Source organism: Acanthopagrus latus, chromosome 2 (assembly GCF_904848185.1).
Source record: "Acanthopagrus latus isolate v.2019 chromosome 2, fAcaLat1.1, whole genome shotgun sequence".
NCBI lineage: Eukaryota > Metazoa > Chordata > Actinopteri > Spariformes > Sparidae > Acanthopagrus > Acanthopagrus latus.
In genome coordinates, this window is record NC_051040.1 from 5,007,658 (window position 1) to 5,029,997 (window position 22,340).

Sequence of the window (22,340 nt, forward strand, 5' to 3'; positions counted from 1 at the left end):
GGTAACTTTAGACAGCCACCGTCTGGGACAAACATTACTTGTGATATTTGACTAAACTTCCCCCTAAAATAGCTCCGTTGAGTGCCGGCGGGTGGGGATCAGATCCAAACCCTTCCGTCACCACAGCTCCTCTCTCAAGGCCCTGAGAAACCCACTCCTCATCGTGAGTAAAATCCCTGCAGAACCAGAGAGGTGAACTTAATTTAACATTCATTTGGTCTTTAATACTATTTGTGCAGTCTTCCGCACGCAGAGAACACTCCATTTTGTCATAACCTTTCCATTATTTAGGTTCAGTGCTCATTGTCATGTTTTATTCATCTATTTTGTGATACGCAGCCTTTATACAGCGACCACGGGGGCCAGAAACGTGCATCGGGAAACCTACAAAAAGGGAAAAACTGAGAATGTGCCTTCTGGTGCATGGAACCAAACTTCAGCTAATTCACAGAAGAAAAAAGACAAATCAGTTGTCTGAGAGCAGCTCCGGAAATTAACGGAGGGGCCACTTTCCATTTCCAGAATCACAGCACACACACACACAAAAAAGGGAAAAAGATGTCTCACACAGTGTTTGGAGGAGGATTTGCTAAAGAGCTGACAGCAGAACCACAATGAGCTAAATGCTCAAAGAGATGAAGTTTGAGTGGCCAAGTGCCTCCATTAGTTCCTGTTGCAAAAAAGCAGAAGCTTAATCTCCTGTCAGCTCCCCTCAAGCTAGTCTCCCAGGACCCGGAGCTCTCTGTCTCCCATCCATCACCTCAGCAGGGACCAAAGGGAGACTCCCCAAAGGAGCGAGGATCAGAGCAATTTGCATTCACACTCCAGACCATCAAGGCCCAACAATCCCGTTGTGACTCCCCCCACACACACACTCTTTTTTCACTATATCACAACTGTCATCCACATGAAATGCAAGAGAGCCACGGAGCAGCAATTACAGTTCCCTTCAAAAGAGAGAAGAAATTAGCAAAGTCAAAATGCTAATTACAGTTTTCCAGTGGGGCTGCAGTATTTGTTCCAGGAGCCATCTGAGGAAAGACTCCCGCTGCCTGTTTCAGTGCTCCACATCAAACACCTGTTAGAACACTATTTATGAACAGGCCCTGTAATTGTCCCCAGACCCCCCGCCTGCTCCGTCAATCAATCAATCAATCCGGCTGAAGTACGTGACATTTCGTACACAAAAGGTAGATTTCCGTGTGCTTCGGAAATGAGTCTGACAAACAGACACACACTGCAGCAGCAGCGCAGCATGCCGCCGTTTTGTCTCGAGTCAAAATGAACTGTTGTGTGTCAGGCTTCGGTGACAAGCCCGTGCATAGAGACCAGACGGTTGGCTGCGCAATTAACCTTAAAGAAGCGGAAACAATGAAGCTGTCCATCAAAACAAAACAGGAAATATCAGCCGAGCTTCACGCCTCGCGAGGGACGGCACGTGAGAATCCAACAGGGGGAATAAACACAAGCCCCTTTTAGATAGAATAGGTGGAACACTTGCAGCAGGGTAAAGGCTGCAATGTGCCGCCTTGTCTGTCTAAAAGGGAGGCGTAATATTCCATCTTTTCCAAAAAGCTGCCACTTGGCCGCCACTGGGGTAGGAGCAAACATGTGACGTGACGTGAAGCACGAAGTTGGACGTGAACAGTGAAGCAAGTCGAATTTGTCTTCAAAATAAGAGCTTTACAGTGTACCCCATTGGAGTTTAGAACTGGGTTCTTAGCAGAGGACTTTTAATTTGAAAGTAGCGACCATTAGCAGTTGATCATCTTGACATCCGCGGATGAAGTGATGGACTGACTGCTGTGATCTGCTGTTTCCTGGTTTTAAAACTCACAACAGTGCACGTCATCGACACCTCCACTCATCTCACACAGTTGCCGGCACATCTGTGGCTCAGATCTACACAGCAGTGGAGGTGGAAATAAGTGTTACCTCCGAGGCATCAAACTGGCGGACCAAAACAGACCGCCAATTTACCGCCTTCAGTCTACGGCCAAATTGGCGGCTTGCTGCCCAGTATAAAAACGGCTACAGTTAAAGGACGGTGGCACACAAACGGATGCAGCTGTGCCGTGATGTCAGCGGAGGAGCTTACTACCAAACAATTCTGAGGACAAAACTCACACAAGAGAGGCTGCAGGAAATGACTGACGGGAGCCGAACAACGGGGGCCTCCAGCAGAGTGATTTTAGCCCACATGCTGCCAAGTTATTACAAAGATTATGATTCGCAGCCACACAATTTCCCTTCCCCCGAATAATAGCTCATTCAAAGTTGAAGCTTGTCCACCATTCAGCGTTCATTTCCCAAATGTTTAATCCAACTAAGATGAGGAATTAGAGCTGGAAAATCTCCTTAGCCCCGCCGCCGAGAGTGATATCTATACGGGCTCGTGCAGCACCAGGACCGCGGGGACGGAGCCAAGCCGTAAACAACCACCTGGTTGCTAACTCGATTCACACTCAATTAAAATATCAGCCTGGAAATACAGGAGAGACCGGGTGCTAATATAAGAAAGCCGGAGCAGAGCTGCCGTTATTATTCACACATCCATTATTCTCAATGTTCCTTTTTTGATAATCTATTTGGCGAGCGGCTCCGAATCATTTCTGTTTATGAATTTGGCACTCTTGTGTTTTTCCTACAAACGGTTATTACAGTGACAAGCACAAATGGCTTCCCATTCCCTAATGGGTAACAGCAACAGGGGCTCGCCTGCTTGTTGCTACTCGCATGTGTTAAAGACCACCCTCCACCCCCCCGCATACACACTCACACACACACACACACACACTTGTTTGTGCTTGGGTAATGAGGGAAGAGTCTGGAACAGGTTGTATATCAATTAGGCCATCAAAAGACGCTGGGCATTTATGGCGACGCCCTTTTAACCTCGAGGTGAAAGACCAAAAAGTCTTGTTTTTTGCATGTCAAAAGAAAATGAGTCCGGGACAACTGCTGGAATAAAACATCATCCCAAGCTCTTCCCTTCGTGAGGCCGTCTGAGGGCATGAATTATGCAGTCACTTTGGGTTTTAAACACAGCAGTTTAGGAAAAAAAAGAAAAAGAGAAACGAGAGCAAAGTGCATTCGTACGACGCCTAATTGGACTTAGAAAAACATCCCCCTCCCAGCTTTACTCGACTGAGACGTTTCCAGGACGCGTTAAGAGCGGCGGCGGAGACATTTTCCACTCCCCGTGTGATTGAACAGCTTCAAAAAGATTTCCACCGTGAATCCCGAGGGAACCAGTTAATCCTGATCTTCTCCACAAGCAAAGGGATCACCTCAATGTAAATCAGACGGGGGCTTTTTGATCAAAGTATTCAATCAGTCTTAAAAACACGTGACGCCACGAGGAGCCTCGCAAGCGAACAAGGTCAACGTCTTGGTTTGTTTCTCGAAGCTCAGATGGGTGGCAGAGGGGGGAGGAGGGGGAGTAACAGCCCAGATGTGACAGAAGGACTCTTTTTTTTTTTTTCTTCCTTTGCTCTTCTCAGACTCACAGCAGCTGAACACTGGACAGGGTGCAGTCTCCGTCAGAGGGGGGCAAAAAAAACAAGGATAGGATCATCACCGGCCCAAACATGATCTGACACATCCTGACCGCACTCGACCCCCCTCGTCCACTCTCCCCTTTTCTGAAAATAGGGCCGCCGGACACAATCTGCTCATCTGGGATGTAAACAAACCAGCAAACTTTTGAGTTAAGCCTCAGAGAAAACACACTCTGAATAATGGATCACACACACACACACACACACACAAACAGGGCTATTGGCTGTTGTTTTTGTTCCCAATTAGAAGGTTGTCAATAAAACCAGACTGATGATGCTCTTTACCCCCGATATCAGTCAGATACACTTACCAAGCACGCGCTTAAATAATTAGGCTCACTGCTCTGGGACGCTTTAATGTCAAATCATCACTCCATTTATCAGCCACACACACACACACACACACACACACACACACACACACACACCTCACCCTTCACCCAACACACACACTCTCTCTCTCTCTCTCTCACACACACCTTTCTATCTCTCCTCATAATCTATTATGCATTCAGGAGGATTTCGCAGAGTGTGACTGTGACCCGGAGACAAATGTCACAACACCCTGAGTCACCCTCTCCCTCTCTCTCTCACACACACACATACAGACACACACACACAATATCATCATTCATTATTAAAAATAATAATAATAATTCTAAATAACAGTAAAAGGCCAGTGGGTTTAAATCCACAGATTAACACAAAAAAATGAAGGATTTGGATGTTATGTCTGGTCACTAAATTCAGATTAGTGGCTGACAGACAGACAGACAGACAGACAGACAGACAGACAGACAGACAGACAGAGGGGGGCTGAGGGAGAACAGGCCCACCACAGGGTCCAGTCATCATGCAGGAGCTCTCTGTGGATCCCGGTCCACATCACAACGAGACACTGGGTTCAAACTTGGGCTCTCTGTCGGGCCCGACACGGTTCGCATATATCGCCATCTGCCTGCTGCCCGAGTAAATTCACTCCTCCCGCAGACAGATGAGTATTCTGCAGCCGTGTGGATGCTTCCACTGAAAACACTTTACACTTCTCACACACACACACACACACACACACACACACACACACACACACATTTGCACGTCTTTGCGGGGAGCCATCGATCCGCACATCCACGCATCAATCAAGTGTCATTGCAAAAACAATCACGCAGCGCACGCACACTGTGTGTTGCGTGTGTTTTTTTTCTTACCTTGGACGTGCAGCGCCAGCAGGAGTATCCACATCCCCACACACATCGCCATGGCTCTCCCCTCAAAAACACAACAAAAAATAAAAACTATCCGGATTTCTTCCTCTGGTGATAACCTGAGAGTGGTCGAACAGAAGGAGGGAGGGGGGCTCTCTCACTCGAGACGACAAACACCGAGCATGTAACTTATTCTTCTTCTTGCAGAGACAAAAAAATCCCACTTCGGCGCCCCCAGAACTAGTCCTCGTCCCTCACTGAGCGGCACCAGCAGCGGCAGCAGGAGACTTTTCGGTGCGCTTCTCCTCCGTGCCAAAGCATCAATTTCACGTCTGGAGGGAGAGTTTTGCCCTGGAAGAGTCTCCCCCCCTCTAGCAGAAAGAAATGAGATCCAGGCGGTGCTGCGGGAGAGCGGGGGTAGTCTTTCAGGCGAGCAGAGGAAGGAGAGTTGTGATCAGAGCGGCTCTACTCGTTTCACCATCCAGCCTTTGTTGCTCCATCCACCGCAGCGGCTGCAGGACTCTCTCTCTCTCTCTCTCTCTCTCCCTCTCTCTCTCTCTCTCTCTCCCTCTCTCTCTCCCTCTCTCTCTCTCCCTCCTTTTCCAGGCGTGTGTATCGGAGGTGAGGTGGGCGGGAGGTCCTCGATCGATGCTGCGCTGGGAAGTTCCCAACTGTCGCGCAGTTGCTCCGGAGGGAAACGTCGCTTTTTTTATTTTCTTAATGCGTGTGATTGCGTGTGTGTGTGTGTGTGTGTGACACAAATAATCTGCCGGCACCGTCCCGCTTTTTTTTTGTCTTAGTTCCCCGTTAAGTTCCCGGTTGTCCCAAGCCGGAGAGATCAGCACACACCAGGCCCCGGTGAAGTTGCTGGAAAGTGCGGGGAATGGTCGGATGCGCTCCCTCCTCTGGTTCTGTGTTTCCTTTTTCCTCTCCTCGCTCCTGTTTTGTGTGGATGAGACACAGTGTAGCTTTATCCCGCTCTGCTCTGCTCTGCTCTGCTCTGCGCACCGCCCCGCTGATCCGCCACCACAGTGTGTGTGTTGCTGACTATCGCTGACGCTTTGGGAGAGAGAGAGAGATCGGGATCGGGTGACGTTGTGCATGAAGGGAGGAGCCTGGATTGTCCTGCAAAAGAAAAAAAGAGGAGAGAAAAAAAAGGAAAAAGCTAAAAAAAAAAAAAAAAAAAACCCATCCCCTGGAAGAAGCGAGCCTGCTGCCTGGTTAGACCCCCCTCTCCAGGAAGTGACTCAAACTTTTTGTTGCGCATCGAAACGTCTCCAGAAAGGACTCCCGGTGTGGCGCAGAGGGTGATAGAGACAAGGAGTATTTTTAGGAGGATGGAGATGGATCCATGAGGAGGAGGAGGAGGGGGGCACACAGGCTGTACAGTCATGCTGAAATGAAACACCACTCATATGTTTGAAATCCCAAAGAAACCTTGAGGACTGATATAGAATCAACTGAAGCTTTGTGGCTTTTTATTTTATTAAAATCAAAAGTTCCTTCAAAGGTTGAGGACGTCGACTGAAAGCCAGTATGACAGTCGGACAAATCAAGTCTAGATTTTTAGTGTGTTTTGTCGTGTCCCGATTAGAAAGGCTGAACACGGTTAAACAAATCAAATTAAATGAAAATTAAATCATCTCATAGAGCCACATAACAAGGTCAGGCGACGAAACACAAGAAAAAGAGCCACATTTATCTGTTGTTGCATCATTAAAGGTGCAATATGTAGGAATGTTAGTTTAAAACATTCAAAAAATAATCAAAATTATGAACAGAAAGTGATAAAATTAGAGTTTTGACCTCATGTATTGTGCTGCTGAGACATATGCTGAAGTTAGCATGCTAACCAGCTAGCCGCGACCCGTCCTGATCTGTAATGCTACTACGATCACCCAGCGAGCTGCACGTCTAACTGAGTAAAGCAGCAAACAGCAGCTACCAGTAGCAGCATTCAGCAGTCACACTGGTGATACGCTGCCCCCTGCTTGTCTGCAGTATGAATTCAAGACTCAACAAGTCTTACATACTGCATCTTTAATTTTCATAGGATTTGTGTATGCGTGAGAAAGCAGCTGTGTTTTTCACATTCAGGGCACGATCATGGACCCCCATCACCCCCCCACACACAGAAACACCCCAAACCACATTCAAACCACAAGTTTAACAAATAAGTCAGGGTGGGGCAGCTGAAGATAAAATATGATCCAAAGAGTCATCCTCGGAGTCATCGTTCCTGCAGTGACACTGGAAAAAATCAATCTTAGAGGGGAAAAATGATTTACAGGAGTAATTTTCTTGGTGTTTAAGTGTATGCTTGTGCATTAGAGGGAGGGAGGAAGGGAGGGAGGGAGGAAGGGAGGGAGGGAGGGAGGGAGGAAGGGAGGGAGGAAGGGAGGGAGGCGGGGGTCTTTTTTACCTCATGTGCCAGCTGTGAGCTGATGCGCCACACCCAGCCCCCTTCTTTTCCTTCCTTCCTTCCTCACTTCCTTCCTCTTCACTTCCTCAGCTGCTCATTCCTCCTGAGGCGACCGGACAGGACCAGGCATGTGAATGAGCTGCCTGTAAACGAATGGCAGGATGAATGTGATAACACTTCCCTCTTGTGGACAGTACTTCTTCAGATAATTAAAACACACCAGGACCGACACGCTTAACGTTTTGCACGGTCGCTTTCTCGATGCAGGTTTTGCATGCCGTCAGAATCCTGTGTTTTGGTCATGATTCACTATCAGCACCACTGAATTACCTGCCGAGCAGCAAGAGGAATCACCTGGTAGGACGAAACAGCAACGGGGCCAATTGGTTATTAGGGTCAGTGTGACACGGCAACATAAATCAAACCCGTATTAAGTGGCAAACCACACGCGCCACACGTTATCATTTATAAGTGAAGGATGCGAAGTTAACCAACAAGCCTACAATCCTGTTGAACACAATAAAGCCAGACTGGTGCATTCTGGGAGCACACCGATAAGCTCCAGGCTTGACATTTTGTTTTGTAAGAAGAAAAACAAAAGGGGACGCTACTTGAAATTCTGTGTGCTTGTTTTCAAAGTAATGGTTTTTACCAAATGGAGTCACTCCAGCTGAACGTACACTGTGTACTCTGCAGCTGAGATGTTTTACTGTCTGTCGGTGAACGCACACAACGGCAGGAGTACATCAACAACTATGAATACAATATACAGTGAATTAATTATTACATTTACACTACATTTTACCATTTGGAAGATAATCACTTCACTTTATAAACCTTTAAAAGGTCAGCGCAGCCGCAGCCCGAGGCTGTTAAGACACAGTGCTGAGACATTATTACTAATGTGTTGATTTAAAAATATAGAGCCAGTGATACTTTACGAGGTGCTGGCTCTCATTGAAGTTTGATGAAGATTGAACATTTGGAGAGCAGGAAGGGAACATCCAATATTTATTAATATTTTTTTTTTTTAATTATGTGCCCTTGAGAAATGCTAGTAAGTTCCCCAGTGGTAGTTGCTCATTGGTCAGCCGCGGTCCCGCTTCGCAGCGAGCATGTAAATCAGTGCAAGTTCAGGATCTCTGCAAACTTCCCTTGACTAATAATATCTAAAATAAAAAAAATAAAAAAAAAGTCCAGGTCTGCCTCTTGACTTTGGTGCATTAACTCCGCTGCCCCTGCCATCGAGCGGCCGCGGCTGTGATTGATTTACAGGCGAGCTGATGAAATTTGATACACTCATTCTGAACTACAGCTCGCGTCGGCGCTCAAGGCGATGCCCGAGCCGGTGAGGAGATTCAGGAACTGCTCTGCATAATGACCATTTAGAGATGCAGGAGTAAAAGTAAAGATGGCTAAATCATGGGGTCGGTTCAATAAAGGTAACAGATGAGAGGTTTTCTGATTAATACATCAACGTCAAAGAAACGGTGATGATGCATTTCTCTGCAGAGAGAAAGCAATTTATGTTTTGATGATGACAGTTTGAGCTAACAGTAGAGGCAGTCGTACACTAGGAGGAACTGGCTTTCAAGCAGGACAAATTATTAGGTTTTAAGTTGCCATAACACCAATTTCAAACATTTTATAACCTGCAACAACTGTCTAGCCCAGCATCACACCAAAGCATGTCACCCACCTGTTGATCCACTGGAGGATACAATTATAGTGCCTCAGTTAGGTGTGAAAAGTGGGTGTGAAAGGTGGTGCAGTACCAGCAGGGGGCGATGATGACAGGAGCAAAGGATGAAACTTAGCATAAAGGCCGATGTAGGAAGATGGATTCGCGATAGATGGATGACTCTAACACAAAGCTTTCACACAGGGTTTATTTCCCTCAAGCACCCGACAATCAGTTGGACTTCTTCCCACCCAAACTCAATTCTTCTCCCAAACCCAGTCAAGTGTTTTACACAAAACTGTGACCATTACCTGAGATGTTTTTCCGCAAGCTTTATTTTGAAAGTCAAATCTTCAAGATCATTACTTTATACCAAAAGTGCTCAATATGATGAATTGCAAATGTCAGAATGAAAAATACATGATGGACTAGAATGTGTGTTCTAAGCTGATGTGATTTACTGGGACAAAGGGATGAATCATCAACTGTGTCATATGATCTTTTCCTCTTATTATAAGACTCACTTCTCTTATTTTGGAAAAACAGCAGAGAATCTAATCTGCTGCAAGCCCAGAAAACTCAATAAACAAAAACAACCTCATCCCCTTACAGTGTGTCTGATATCAATAACTGTGACACAGGGCATGACTCTAATCTGCTTCGGACCCTAAATCTGTCATCACCGCCGGCACTGATGCAAACACTGATTTATAAAACCCGACATCTGTCGTATTGGTGACCCGATGTAAGCTGTCGCAAACTTGCAATTGTGAGCACAAAAATGATGTCAGAACTTTGGCAAAGTGCTGATGAGCGAAAGAGAATCCAGGTTTTCAGCGGTCCAGAATAGCATGAAATCTGCATTGGGCCTGACCCAAGTCTGCCTCCCTGGAGAGCAGACGACTCGTTTGATCCAAAACTGTTAGTTTCTCTGGCCTGAAAAACATGTGATAGAGAAATCTATGTCTCCAGCTCTCCGTGTTTGGTCTGCACAAAGACTGATCTACGGTGTTTAATTATATCTGCGCCGATCCTTCAACATATAAAGATCTCACAAAACATGATCCTCAGTCAGGGAGCAGACTTCATCATGCATGCGGCATTTTAATATTTAGAAAACAACAAAGAGCCCTGCCAGGCCGCTATTAACTGATTCCTCCCAACAGTTAATGATGTGCAATTATATGGCTGCAGAGAAACAACAAAAACAAAAAAAGATCGACCATTTTGAAATAATGACTCAATGCAGTGGAGAGTAATTATTCCACCCAACAGACTTACATTTGTATGTTTTTATGTTCTCAGTCCTGCAACTGAGTGATGTCAGCAGGTAAAACTATGAAAAGTCCTCAAAAACACACCAACACAAGCGTAGAGGAGGGAAGCCAACACTGCGCCACATGAGGCAACTAATCTCCTTCAGAGAGAACGGAGAGGCAGGAAAAGGAAAAAGGTCTTATCAAACGTTTACGGTGTTTTTTTTTTTTGACAGTGTATTATCTCTTGCTTCAAATATCCAATCAAAGGGACAGAAATTGGCTCTCTGGCATTAACAGCGTGCGCGCCAGAATCACTGGAAGGAGAAAAGCCGAAATCTTCGAGAGTTAAACTCTTAGTAGAAAAGGCCAGAGAAAAAAAGACTCTCATCTCTGAAACCTCGGGGAAGGAAAATACCTGCATGGCAACAGTCAGATGAGAATTATAAATATGATGGTTTATGAGGGTTCTAACAGTGGACATAAGGACTTTTAAATATACATATGGATCCGACACCTGTCCTCTGTATGCTTATTGCACTTCAACTCAACCAATATGCAAATGAAAACATCTGGACTCTGCTATGTTTCATGCGAAACACACAGTATATTCTCTGTGTCGTGTTTAATGTCGCTTGCATATTTAATGGAGTCCTGTGAACTGTCCCATACAGGATGAATAATATTGCCATAATGTGAAATGAACTGAATTAAATTCAACCTTTTACAGGCTGCTGTGGTTGTTGCTACGACTCCATTGCGGTGCCTGATTTGAGACAGAAAAATGCAAATATCAAACAGAAAAGCTGATACTGTCAAGGCATCTTTGGTTTCCTGGATGCCTTCAGCATAAGAAACATACTTACACACATACTAGGCAACTGATTAGGTCTAGAAATCCTCTGAAGGCTTGCAGAATATTCTAAATGTGATGTATTAGCCTGGAATTATCAATGAAAACCAGCAAGCTAATAAAAATCAATCAATGTAAACACTGTCATCTATTTCCTCTGTTGATTAATTGAGAATGGTTTGAAATGTTTCCAAAAGCCCATGATGGCATCCTCAAATGTCTTGTTTTGTCCAGAGCACAAAGATATTCAGTTTGCAGTTATCGAAAGACTAAATAACAGAAAATACAGTAACATTTAGGGCAAAATATTCACATTTAAGAAGCCAGAATCAGATACATTAGATTTGTTGTCTTCCACAAGAAATAACCTACAACAATTAATACATTGTTAATGATCGATGGATGTGATTACCTGCATCACGTTGTCGTTACTGATAATAAGTAGATGCAACTGAACTGTGGTTAAAGCAGAGATGTGTTTTCATTGGCCAAGACGAGGATTCTAATGTGTGCGTGACAATAAGAAAAACGCCCTGTGATGATACTACATTCGTTTTCATAAGAGAGGAAACAGGCTTTGTAATAAAAAAAAAAGAAAATATTTTGTAATCATAACAAAAGACCTTGTTACTGTGAGAAAACCTGGTGATTCTTCTTTGTCAAGCCAAACACAATACACACCCAGAGTTCAGGGCTGTGTTTTTTGTTTTTTTTTTCTTTTTCTTTTTTTATTCTAAAACCAAGCCAAAGCACAAAAATGATGGCTGACTAAAGAAATACAGATGATGCACCGCAGCCGTCAGCATTTCAAATTGTGAGCATCGAGCAGGTATTCGGTCTTTTATTTATGAATCCTGATGTGTTTCAGTTACGAGACAAGGAAAGATGATGTACTGGCACATGTGGGTGTATGTGTGTGCGGTTAATGTGTGTGCGAGAGAAAGACTTTGGATAAGTCTTTCCCTTCGGGGAACGTTTAGGGAAAATGTTTCCAACTTAAAGAGGAAATCAATCTCTAATAAAGTAGCAGAAGCCACATCCTGTTATTCACCGACTACAGTAGACGAGTAAACTAGGCGGCTGACAAATGAGTGGATAACAGCCCACAGTGAAGGCTGCTGCACGGGCACGCAGTCAAATCTGCAGGGATACAATTGACCTCTGTCTGCTACCTAGCTGCCACTAATGAATGAGCATTAGCCTTAGCTCATGGGCTGTTTAAGAAAAAGGGAAGTATTGTGGCAGAGAGCTGAGCAGAGAGAAAAGGGGGCTTCTGCTGGCTCCACAGCATATCTGGACACAATATCACATAAATAAAGTGGGAGCTGAATTCTAATCGAGTTTCTTAATTGCCGCGATGCTCGTAACTAATGATTATTTAACACAGGGTGTGTCACGAATCCCTGCTGCTCGCCATCGACAAATGAACAAGTTACTATGACTTTATGTGATTAGTACGCCTGATAGATCATCAATGAATTATTTTTTACTGACGTGTGATGAAGTTTGCTGGATTTGAGTTCAGTTAAACTTTTTTCCCGACCCGTGTGTCTGCTCGTCTTGTCTCAGAGCAGCTCCCGATCTATTTGTTTATGTTTTTTTTTAATCCATATTATTCCTAGTATCCATCATGGGCAGTGTCATAGCCACAGTATCACAGTGTCACTTAAATCGAACGGCTAATCCTCCTTCTTACAGCGATTGATTTGCAGCATCATCCTTCATGAAGTTCTAGGTTCACAACTTCATCATGTCAGCGCTGCTAACACTACTATTATCACTTAGCCCGCTTGTCTGATGCTTCGAAAGCCTTGAATGTGCCAGCGATGATATGTTGTAGTATCAAAATATAGTATCACCCACAGTCGTTACCCTGATAACCTCTCCTGTAACTTCCCCTGTGACCTCCCCAAGAAACTGGCGCCGCTCTGAGAGAGGAAACATATGGGTCAGAAACTTTGAGAGTTTAATGCAACTGCAATCAGTCTTAACCTGATAACACATCAATTAGTGTATGACGTGACTGTGAATTAGCATTTCTTGACTGATGATGAACTAATCACGGGGTTACAGTGACTTGATCGTTTTATTAATGGACAGGGATTCACGATACATCCTCCATTAATTCCTGCATCAAATGATCGTCCATAGTCTTATTATGAAGTGTTACCAACCTAATCATTACTTACTTAAAGATGTGAGTCAAACTGAAGCTGTGAGCCGCCGTGATATGCCCTGTCGGTGTGAATTCTCCCTCCAACATCTCTGATTCTTTACATTCTCCCATTTTTCAAAGCTATTCTGATACATTCACCCACGATTTCTGTGGCTCTCGGCTCCGGCTGAAGCCATGCAGAAGTGTTGTGATTGCATTATCTTTGCAAACTGTGGATCCAACAGCCACATCTCAGCACGGAGGCACTTTTGCAGTGGCAGCAGGATAAAATCTCTGCTCCGAGGATAATGAGATGGATCACATGCGTGGCAGCACTTGCTAAGTTACATGGTTTTAACTATCTATCAATGGGCTCATTTTCAAGCCACTTCAGCCGCCTATAGCTCGGCTGGGCTGTCTCCACTGTGACTGGCTGCCTTGTTAAAATGTGGATGTTGCTGCTCTCACACACATGGAAAATAAATTATCTTTCTGAGGGTGCTATCAGCCCGTCCCTAAATCACTCACGGCTTCGTAATCACAGTACCTTCCTGGTGGCAATAAGCCACATTTATTTCACTCATCAGCGCTAAAAATAGACGAGGTTTCTCTTTAGAGGTTCCTCTAAAGCTGTGGAAGGCAGGTTACTGATGTCCATGTGTGCCAGCCGGCGTTGATTTGCTTTCAATCCCATCAATTCAAATTGTAAATAGAAACTCCCTCATTTGCTAATGGTCGAGCATTCATTCGGATATCTCCTGCTTCGTTATGAAAACCTTTTCATGCCAAAAGCTTTTTCAGTTTTTTTTTTTTTGAATTTTGAAGAATATCCACTTTGCTGAATTGATTGCTGAATGGTGAACGAATTGAATCCAGCTTTTGTGCCAGCATTCAAAGGCACGGTTTAGCACATGCGCTTCACAAATTTTGCAGAAAATGTCCCAGGCATGTCCTGTCTGATAAAAACGCCTAATATAATTGACATCCTTCCTCCTGCTACATAACAAGGATTTGCAGTGCGGGAAAACAAGCCCCAGTGGTGCCGCGAGAATCCTCGTAAGAAAATAAAGAGTCTCCATTACCTCGGCTTGAGGACGCCACGAGAATATTTAAGGACAATTTAAAAGCAGCTACGCCCACAAACCACACCTCTTGACTGTGGTATCCAGAGAGCAAAGAGTCGAAGCAAGGTCAAAAAGTAATGTGGGGGAAAGAAAAAACAAACTTCCACAGCATTGTCAACACACTGTATACGACTACATCAGCAAATTTACACACTAATAACTACAAAAAAAAAAAAAAAAAAAAAAACTCCTTCTGTTAGACTCTGAGGAGGACACCCGAAGGTGACACAGCTGCTCTGCCATTATGTTACTATCAGAGTCTCAGTCCTCCAGTTGGGATGCTTGATGATTCAGCATTAAGTTAACCAAATTACTTGTTTATGTAATTATATTGTCTATCATCTGCTGTGTCACCTACAATACGATCATTAAACCCAACCCCTCGTCGAGCCGATGCTTCCAGAACACTGTGCACCCCCGATGTGCTGTTTGCAGACAACAAATATCAGCTATTACAGTAATAAGAGGGTTTGTTTCCTCTTATGCTTATTACAGACTGAAGTGAGCAAGCACACATGTATGCAAACAGACATGATGAACCAACAACCAGACAATATGTGGGTGATGACAGGAAAAGAGATGGGTTTATAGGAAATGCTGTTTTCCTTGGACTATGTAAATGAATGCAAAGTAAATGTAGAAAAACCAAGATTGGACATTTTGAAATGCTGTCTGCGTCAGGCTCAGGCTATTCCAGACTACTGCCCGAGGCGGGTGATTTCATTACTTTATTTCAAAGGAATACATCATTAGAAGTGTTTTCAGAGAGATACATGCTTTCTGTTGGAGCCTATTAACTTCTATTTATATTTCATGATTTATTTACCAGCAGCTTATTAGCATAAGTTTATTAGGGAGGAGTGACACAAAAGGCCACTGCAGGTCTGGCACTGATGTAAGAAACACTTTAAATAAGCCAGCAGTTCAGATGGGAGAAGAGTCTGAAAAGAACTTTTAAGCCAGTCGCCATCATGCTCCAACCTCTTGGAACAGATGCCTGACACAACATATACCCAGAATTAGTATGTCATTTGCAACATGTCCTAATGACCGTTGGGGAGTACCAGCGACAGGCTAACTGGACCTTTGTCGTGAGCTCACGGTTTGGTTGGGTTTAGGAAAACACTGTAGTTTGGGTTAGAAAATGTACATTGTGGATGTAACCTCAATTACATTACGTGTGGGATGTTACTTAACTACATTAGTAAATTCAAATAAATCACAGTTGAAGTCCTGATCTGGTTTAACTTGACCCTTCATCTTAATGAAGACATTATCCCTCCTCATACTACTTTACCTGATGCCCTCCTTCGCTGCCATGGTAAATATTACAGCCACTAGAGGTCGCTGCCTACCAAGAAACATAAGCATGGGTCAGAATGAACTACTTTGACAGTCCACCAATATGTTGTTTTCACTGATGAGGACAGGCTGGAAACGGTCGCAGTTTGTAACTTACAGATACTTGGTTAAGTTTTCCAGAAGATCTTGGTTTGGGTTAATATAAGCAGGCTATGTTACGTATGTTTTCTAGTGAAGTACAAACGTTACGCATGCCACAGTGAATCAACACTGACTTGTGGTTGCACACAGGACATGACCGATCTCCTGGGTGAAAGTCTGGATGTGTCTCATCCATCCACCTTCCCAAAGCTCCTCCATATGATGACTTTGCCACTCTTTTTTTGTCACATGACACCCTCCTTTGTTCCCGTCACTATTACTACGACCACTAGGGGGAGCCGACATTGAGCTGTTTAACATTTTGATTTGATGTTATTTGAAAGCGACCTGTCCCTCCGCTGCTGTTCAGACTCGTTGTTCTGTGCAGTGGCTGATGACGCCCACCTCATGTGTTTAAACTTTCTTGTAGTGTTTTGATGTCCATGCTGATTTTGGATGTGTGGCCCCCCTCGCACATGATTGGATCCACTTGCTGCACTCCATGTACTGCTTCCTGTCTGACATCCCGTGCACCCTGATTGGAGTGGCACCCGTTCTTGGCCCTCCAATCCAGAGGAGACAATTTGGGGACTGGAAATGACAAATGTCTGGCCAGCTCTACAGTCAGGGCGGCTGATGTCTTCAGCCTGCCAGCTCGCTGCTGTGCCTCTCGTTGTTTTGCCAGACTGTTGTGTCAATTAGTGTTTATTCCTTGTGAACTAGCACTGAGGCACTCCTCAGACTATGTCGGGACTGGGCCAGGCCTATTTTTAAACACACCAATTATTTTTGTTGGGAATCAGATGAAGAAAAAGTTAATTGCAAACTATATCATATAAAATAGAATATATAATTTCCATTTTTAAAGTAAGATTTGTTGTATTTTGGCCATGTTGTGTGCTATTGTTTTGTGAGTGGCTCACATTTTGTTAGTGTTCCTGACCCTGTAATCATGGTCTGTAGTCACATAAATTAAATTAAATTAAATCAAATTTAATTAGAATTAAATAAAAGCAATTCCCTGGTTTAGAAACGTCAGGCTTAGTGGTGCAATTTTGGCTGCTTTTGGTTTTTCTTCCGAGCAAGGTTCGACAGTGACATTTTAATTTCAGTTTTGGTTTCTTTTAAAAATAGTCTTTTGGTTAAAATGCATTCCTTTGATTGATTTAAACAGCATTCTTCAGCCCTTTTTCTCTGAGGTTTGCCTCATTTATTTTCATTCAAAATCTCCTCTTAAATAAATAATTTTATTAATACCAAAATCAAAAACCTGGTTTGATGTTGCTTCACTTCTCCTTCATGAGCCGGGCTGTAACAAGTGAAATGTTCCGTTGTCACCATATGTCAGTGTGGAAATGAATTAATTAAGCATAAAGTATAATCATCATTATCATCATCAGTATGTCTCCCCATGTATTTTCTCCACTTAAGCAAAAGGCAAATAATTGGTGGGTTTTTTCTCACATAAAAGTTATGAAATTCACCCCTTCTGCTGCAGCCGCAGTCTATCCACTGAGACTATAATCGCTATAATTGGATAGGAAATGTTCAGACGTTGATACAATAAATATCCCTGAATAAAACAGTATCATATTATATTCCTAAAACCACAAGTGTATCGTCAAGCAAAGAGTTTGGAGGAGAGCAGACAGATCAAGGAAAACGTTTTCCATAATTATCTTCAGACGGCATGTTTTATACTCTTCTTCCTCGCCACTTTAATGCTTCAATACAGCGAGAAGTGGTCTCTTGGATTAATCACCACTACCCTCAGAGTGGTAGTTTCTAGTCTTTATTTTTGAATATGCACCACTCCTCTCTGCCCCACACCTCTAGTTTTTCTTTTATTGCCTTCATGCAGCTGGAGACTGAGCAGCTTCAAGGGACGGTCTCTACGCAAATCTCCATATACTTTATGCGATAAACTATGCAATTATGTCTGCATTGTGTAGGAATTATATTATCTTATGTTGGCTACATGCGTGTTTAAGTCCACAGACATGTTCTGACATGTTTTGTGTATGCAATTTAAAAACAAAAGGGACTCTGGACATCCATATAGACCAATTTGGTTGTTTCTCAGTTGTTATGTGGTGTAAATGAGCCTCAAAATAGCAACTTATACACCTTTTCATTCTTCACCTGTGGTTGCATTCATTACAACAGTGTACATTTCAGAGCAGCGTTATCGGCTGTAGCTGCCGGACACCATCTCATCGTAACAAAGTCAATCTGCATTGACTCTGTTGTCTCATTTTTGCAACAAGATAATCAAAATAGTTATCAAAATAAATGGGGCATTCCTTTAATCAATCAGTGTAGAATATACAATAAAGACCTGATGTGACTTTTTAGAAGGAGACCGTCTGCTGATTCATTGACATAATAAGTAAGACAGACAATGTCTGCACTCCATGAATACACTTTAATGCTTTTAACAGCGTGGCAGCAGACAGAAAGTGATATCACCGCTTGCGTTCTTGCAGATTTCAATGTAATATTCTGCTCTGCCATCAATATTAACAATTACAAATGCCATCAGATGTGCATCCAAATCCAATCAATAGCTCTTATGTTAAGCTCTCAGGAAATGCACTGCAGGCAGGAGATATATTTTATTCTGTCATTTGAGTGGGATGATTATCTGGAGTTGGTGTTCACAAACTCCGCACAGGAAAAGTTTTAGTGAAGAGTGACTTTTTGCTCCAAAACATTAAAAATGTACTAATGTTGGAGGAAATGTTATAATCCCATAATAGCCTGTATTATATAACCACTTACTTATACATTGGAACATTTTTTATTGCCTCACTGCAAAGAGCAAAATTCAAATGACAAGGCTGTGATTTGAAGTGTTAATCTTAAAAGGATATTCTGATGTAAGTTTAATCCATGGTTGAACACACGGTGACACCGAGTAAGACACGCCCCCCCCCCCCCCCGCCGAGAGATCAAGTTTGCAGACCACTAGTTTACGTAGTTTTAGCAACCTCAGAAATGGTAGCATGGTAACATGATAATGCACGATATGCCTCCAACAAGAGGCCACCGTCAAAAAGCCACAAATAATACTCAGAACAGCACCAAACTTCAGACCACAAAACCATTCGAGGAGCTTCATGGCATAACAACATTCTTTAGCTGCCAGCACACACGTTGTCTGAAGTGGTGCACGCTCTCCTACGCACATTGAAGATGTAAATAATGTCTTCTAGAGACTGCATGGAGGCATTTTATGTTTTTTCAGTTGTTTCTTTCTATATTTCAAAGCAAATCATCAGCTACTTAAGTCATTAAGGAAATTGCTACAGTGCTGTTTTGCTGTGAAGCTCCAGAAATATTTTGTAGACCAGGAGACTTTCCATCAGCATGAAGATAATGACTGAATTTTCATTTTTGGGATGAACTGTTACTTTAAGACATTTTCCACTAATAAGCTGTTTGAGAAAAGGTAAACCAAATGTCCTGTTAAAAAAAAAAAAAAAAAAAAAAAAAGGTTATGATTGGTTGTGGCAGGTGATGGTGGATTGATAAATGATGCATGTTCATGTATTATATAGAATAAAATACAATAAAACAGAAAATTACAAAGATTTAAGTTCTCAGAAAAGTCTGTGGAGTTAAACTGCTGAGCAAGATGCAGAAAAGAAGACCCAAGTGCTGAAAGGAGAGGATTGTATCTGTGAGATCTTTAATTTCAGTCTCGGGCTTCAAAGGCCTGCAGAGAGAAAATGAAAGAGTTGGTGAGTGACCAGTGGGCTATCAGGAAATGGGTGGGCAGTGACACAGGGCTCATCACAGGGACCATTCTGGAGGTGCACACACGACTAAATTACTCCGACTGTCTGAATAAATTTTAGCCGCCGGCAACAGCCAGCTCCATCATTTTATTATGACTAAAATATCTGAAAAATAAGTCACGGAGTCAGATTATCGTTCCTCATCTGCGGTAAAAGCTCAGAGAAATTGAATGATGTAACACATTTAGGTGTGACATTTTTTTTTTTTTTTTGGGTTTGTTTCTCTGAGAGATCAGGAAAACACGTTCCGTCTGACAGAGAGATGGAAAGCTGTTCGTATCAGTGGTACTCCAATGCATCTTGTTTATTTCAGCATTATCACAGAGAGGGGCACGGAAACGGCTCCAGATCAATCCTCTTTAATGCTTATGTGAGAGAAACATCTGGTTTTCAATTAGATATTTAGCAAGCCCCGACAACAGGGGGTTACCTTCAAAGCTTGCGGTTTGTGTCACTGGGCCTGCAGTAATGATGAGGCTAATGTGCCTATCGAACGACACGTGGATCGAGAGCTCAGCCAGCTGCAGTATCTTAAGATAGCTCTTGCGCAGTCTGTTTCTTCTGATAAGAGGCGCAATCTGATTCAAAGAGATCAAGCATGCAGCAGGAATATAAGTCGTCTGACAGGAAATAAGACCCAGTCAAAAGCCACAGATTAATAAATCCACACCCCTCGATCAGAAAAACGTGATGCTGTCATGTTGGTCTCATGTCCCTGTTTGAAACCGGCCTATCTCTGATGCCTTTTTGCCTGCATGAGTTTGAATAATACCCTCTGAGCATGCCAGGGGGTTATCAGCTCTCACCTCCCGGTAACAACCTGTCTTATAAAGTTGTTTTGAGAAAGAGTTTTTTTTTTTTTTTTTCAGCCGAGGTAGCAACATTTGAGAATACGGAGATAGCTGAAATAAATAAAAAAATAAAAAAGAGGATCTGTTTGAGCTGATAAGACTTCAGGATGGTAAAATTGATTGCAGTCTGTTTTCCTCAGCGAAAATGTGGATGTTGCTGATCTAACCAGAATCTCGCAAACAATACAGAAGAAAGGGAAGGATTTCCACTCATAACATCCTGTATCTGTGATAGCCAAATAGCTTAGTTCAAGGGCCACTTTTGGGACGTGATGGGAGCTGTGGGCCAGTTGATAAAACTCAGTTATCACTGCGAGCCTATCGACATTCGCTCTACATGTTTATCCTTGCAGCAACAAAAAAAAAAGATTATGCATTGTAGCTGCGGTTCTATGATCACCGAGGAGACCGTTGAAGGGCTCTACAGGTTTGCAGCAGGACCAGATCAGTGCTGGTTTTGATCCACCGCCTGATCCAACATGGTATTTCTCTCCTGCATGTGTCTGACATGCATGGTGAGGAGAAGTGAGGCGTGTGCCTCTGCTGCTGCCCACACTTCCCCCCCAGGCTTCTAACCTTCTTCTAGGAGGAGCGTACGAGCTGGTGATGATCAGAATGCTGGTGCTCTTCGGCCCGAAGGCTGACGAGCTCTGGCAGCCGATCAAAATATCCCTCTAGCAGCTTCCCCAGGTTGGAGCCTAGGGTATGATTGTAGAAAACAGTACGTGCCAGCTAAATTGCGAAAGTATTCAACCGAAAATATCCTACCCCCCTCCCTTCAGGCCTTTCTACAGAGACACTCCTTCGAAGCACATGAATGTGCACTGCCTGACTACACAGACACTGACTGCCCCATAGTTTTCACTGGCCAGCTGGGAAACTTGTTAACAGCTATTTTGCAATATTCAACAACCATTAGTAGCTTTGTAATGTAATCCATAAATAAACAACTCTGTTAAAAGCCAAGTAAAAAAGCTGTGACAAACATACCTCAGCCTGAAAGGACTACCAGGTGTGATGGTTACCACCTACTGCTGAGTGCTTTGTGCTAGCTGGATCTGGCCTGGCTCAGGGGCTGTGTGCTTTGTGCTAGCTGGATCTGGCCTGGCTCAGGGGCTGTGTGCTTTGTGCTAACTGGGGTGACCTTGTTCAGGGGCTGTGTGCTTTTTGCTAGTGTTACCCGCTAAACAAGGCTATTGCTGCTCCCGTGACTCTGCTGTGACTTGGGGCTGTGTGCTTTGTGCTACTTGGTTAGCGGCTGAACAGCAGTCTGTCCATGCTGCTGCTGCTACTCACACATCTTTTCGCTGTCCTGTGCCACTGAGTTAGTGACCTGCTAAACAACAAGCTCAGAGGCTGTGTGCTATAAGCTGAGCACACTGTCCTCACACTATCATTAACAAAAAAAGAACAAGGCCACTATTGGTAATCACTGCTGTTAAGCTAGTATGTAAATATTCGCTGCATGTTCTCTGCCATTCTTGTGACACTACCAACTTGAGAAACACGTCTGCTAGCCTTGTGGAAGACTACCATCATGAACTACAAGTGCACAGTGCAAAGGCTAGAGTGTGTGCAGGCACATTCCTTTGGGATTCTAAGACATTTTCTACAAATACAGTGAAAAATGCTTCATTGTCAGAACCCTCTCACAGCATCCCATCCTTGAAATACAGTCGCCCATTAAAATGAAGTCATCAGAATGACTTGCATTCGTCCTCCATAGGAGGATCCACCATTACATTTGTTGTAGGAGTTTCTTAGAAGGCAGCCTGACCACAACAACAATGACATTTTTGGTAAATGTAACCATCAGATTATGTTGAACGTTTCAGTAAATCTAGTCCTGCTAAAACTATTTATCTAATCAGTATCTTGTGCAAAACACAGGTTGGATGATTAAGAAGCTTTGCACACAGCGCTTGGTTTATTGATCCAGTGGTATTAATTTAATAAAACAAACGCAGCACCAAATCAAAATCAAGTCCAG

The 22,340-nt window shown here is 43.4% G+C and overlaps 1 protein-coding gene across 4 annotated transcripts in view; it reads right to left on the minus strand.

Moving 5' to 3' along the window:
* The window catches only part of nectin1b (nectin cell adhesion molecule 1b), a 241,141-nt gene that overhangs the window by 162,602 nt on the left and 56,199 nt on the right, over nucleotides 1–22,340 (minus strand). For 3 of the 4 annotated variants that reach the window (XM_037122980.1, XM_037123009.1, XM_037122990.1), the window contains exon 4: nucleotides 4,769–5,890. The exons of the other annotated variant lie outside the window; for it this stretch is intronic. In XM_037122980.1, coding sequence (XP_036978875.1) covers nucleotides 4,769–4,820 — 52 coding nt within the window. In that variant the 5' untranslated portion in view covers nucleotides 4,821–5,890. The remainder of the gene's footprint in view (nucleotides 1–4,768; nucleotides 5,891–22,340) is intronic. 4 annotated transcript variants of the gene reach the window in all.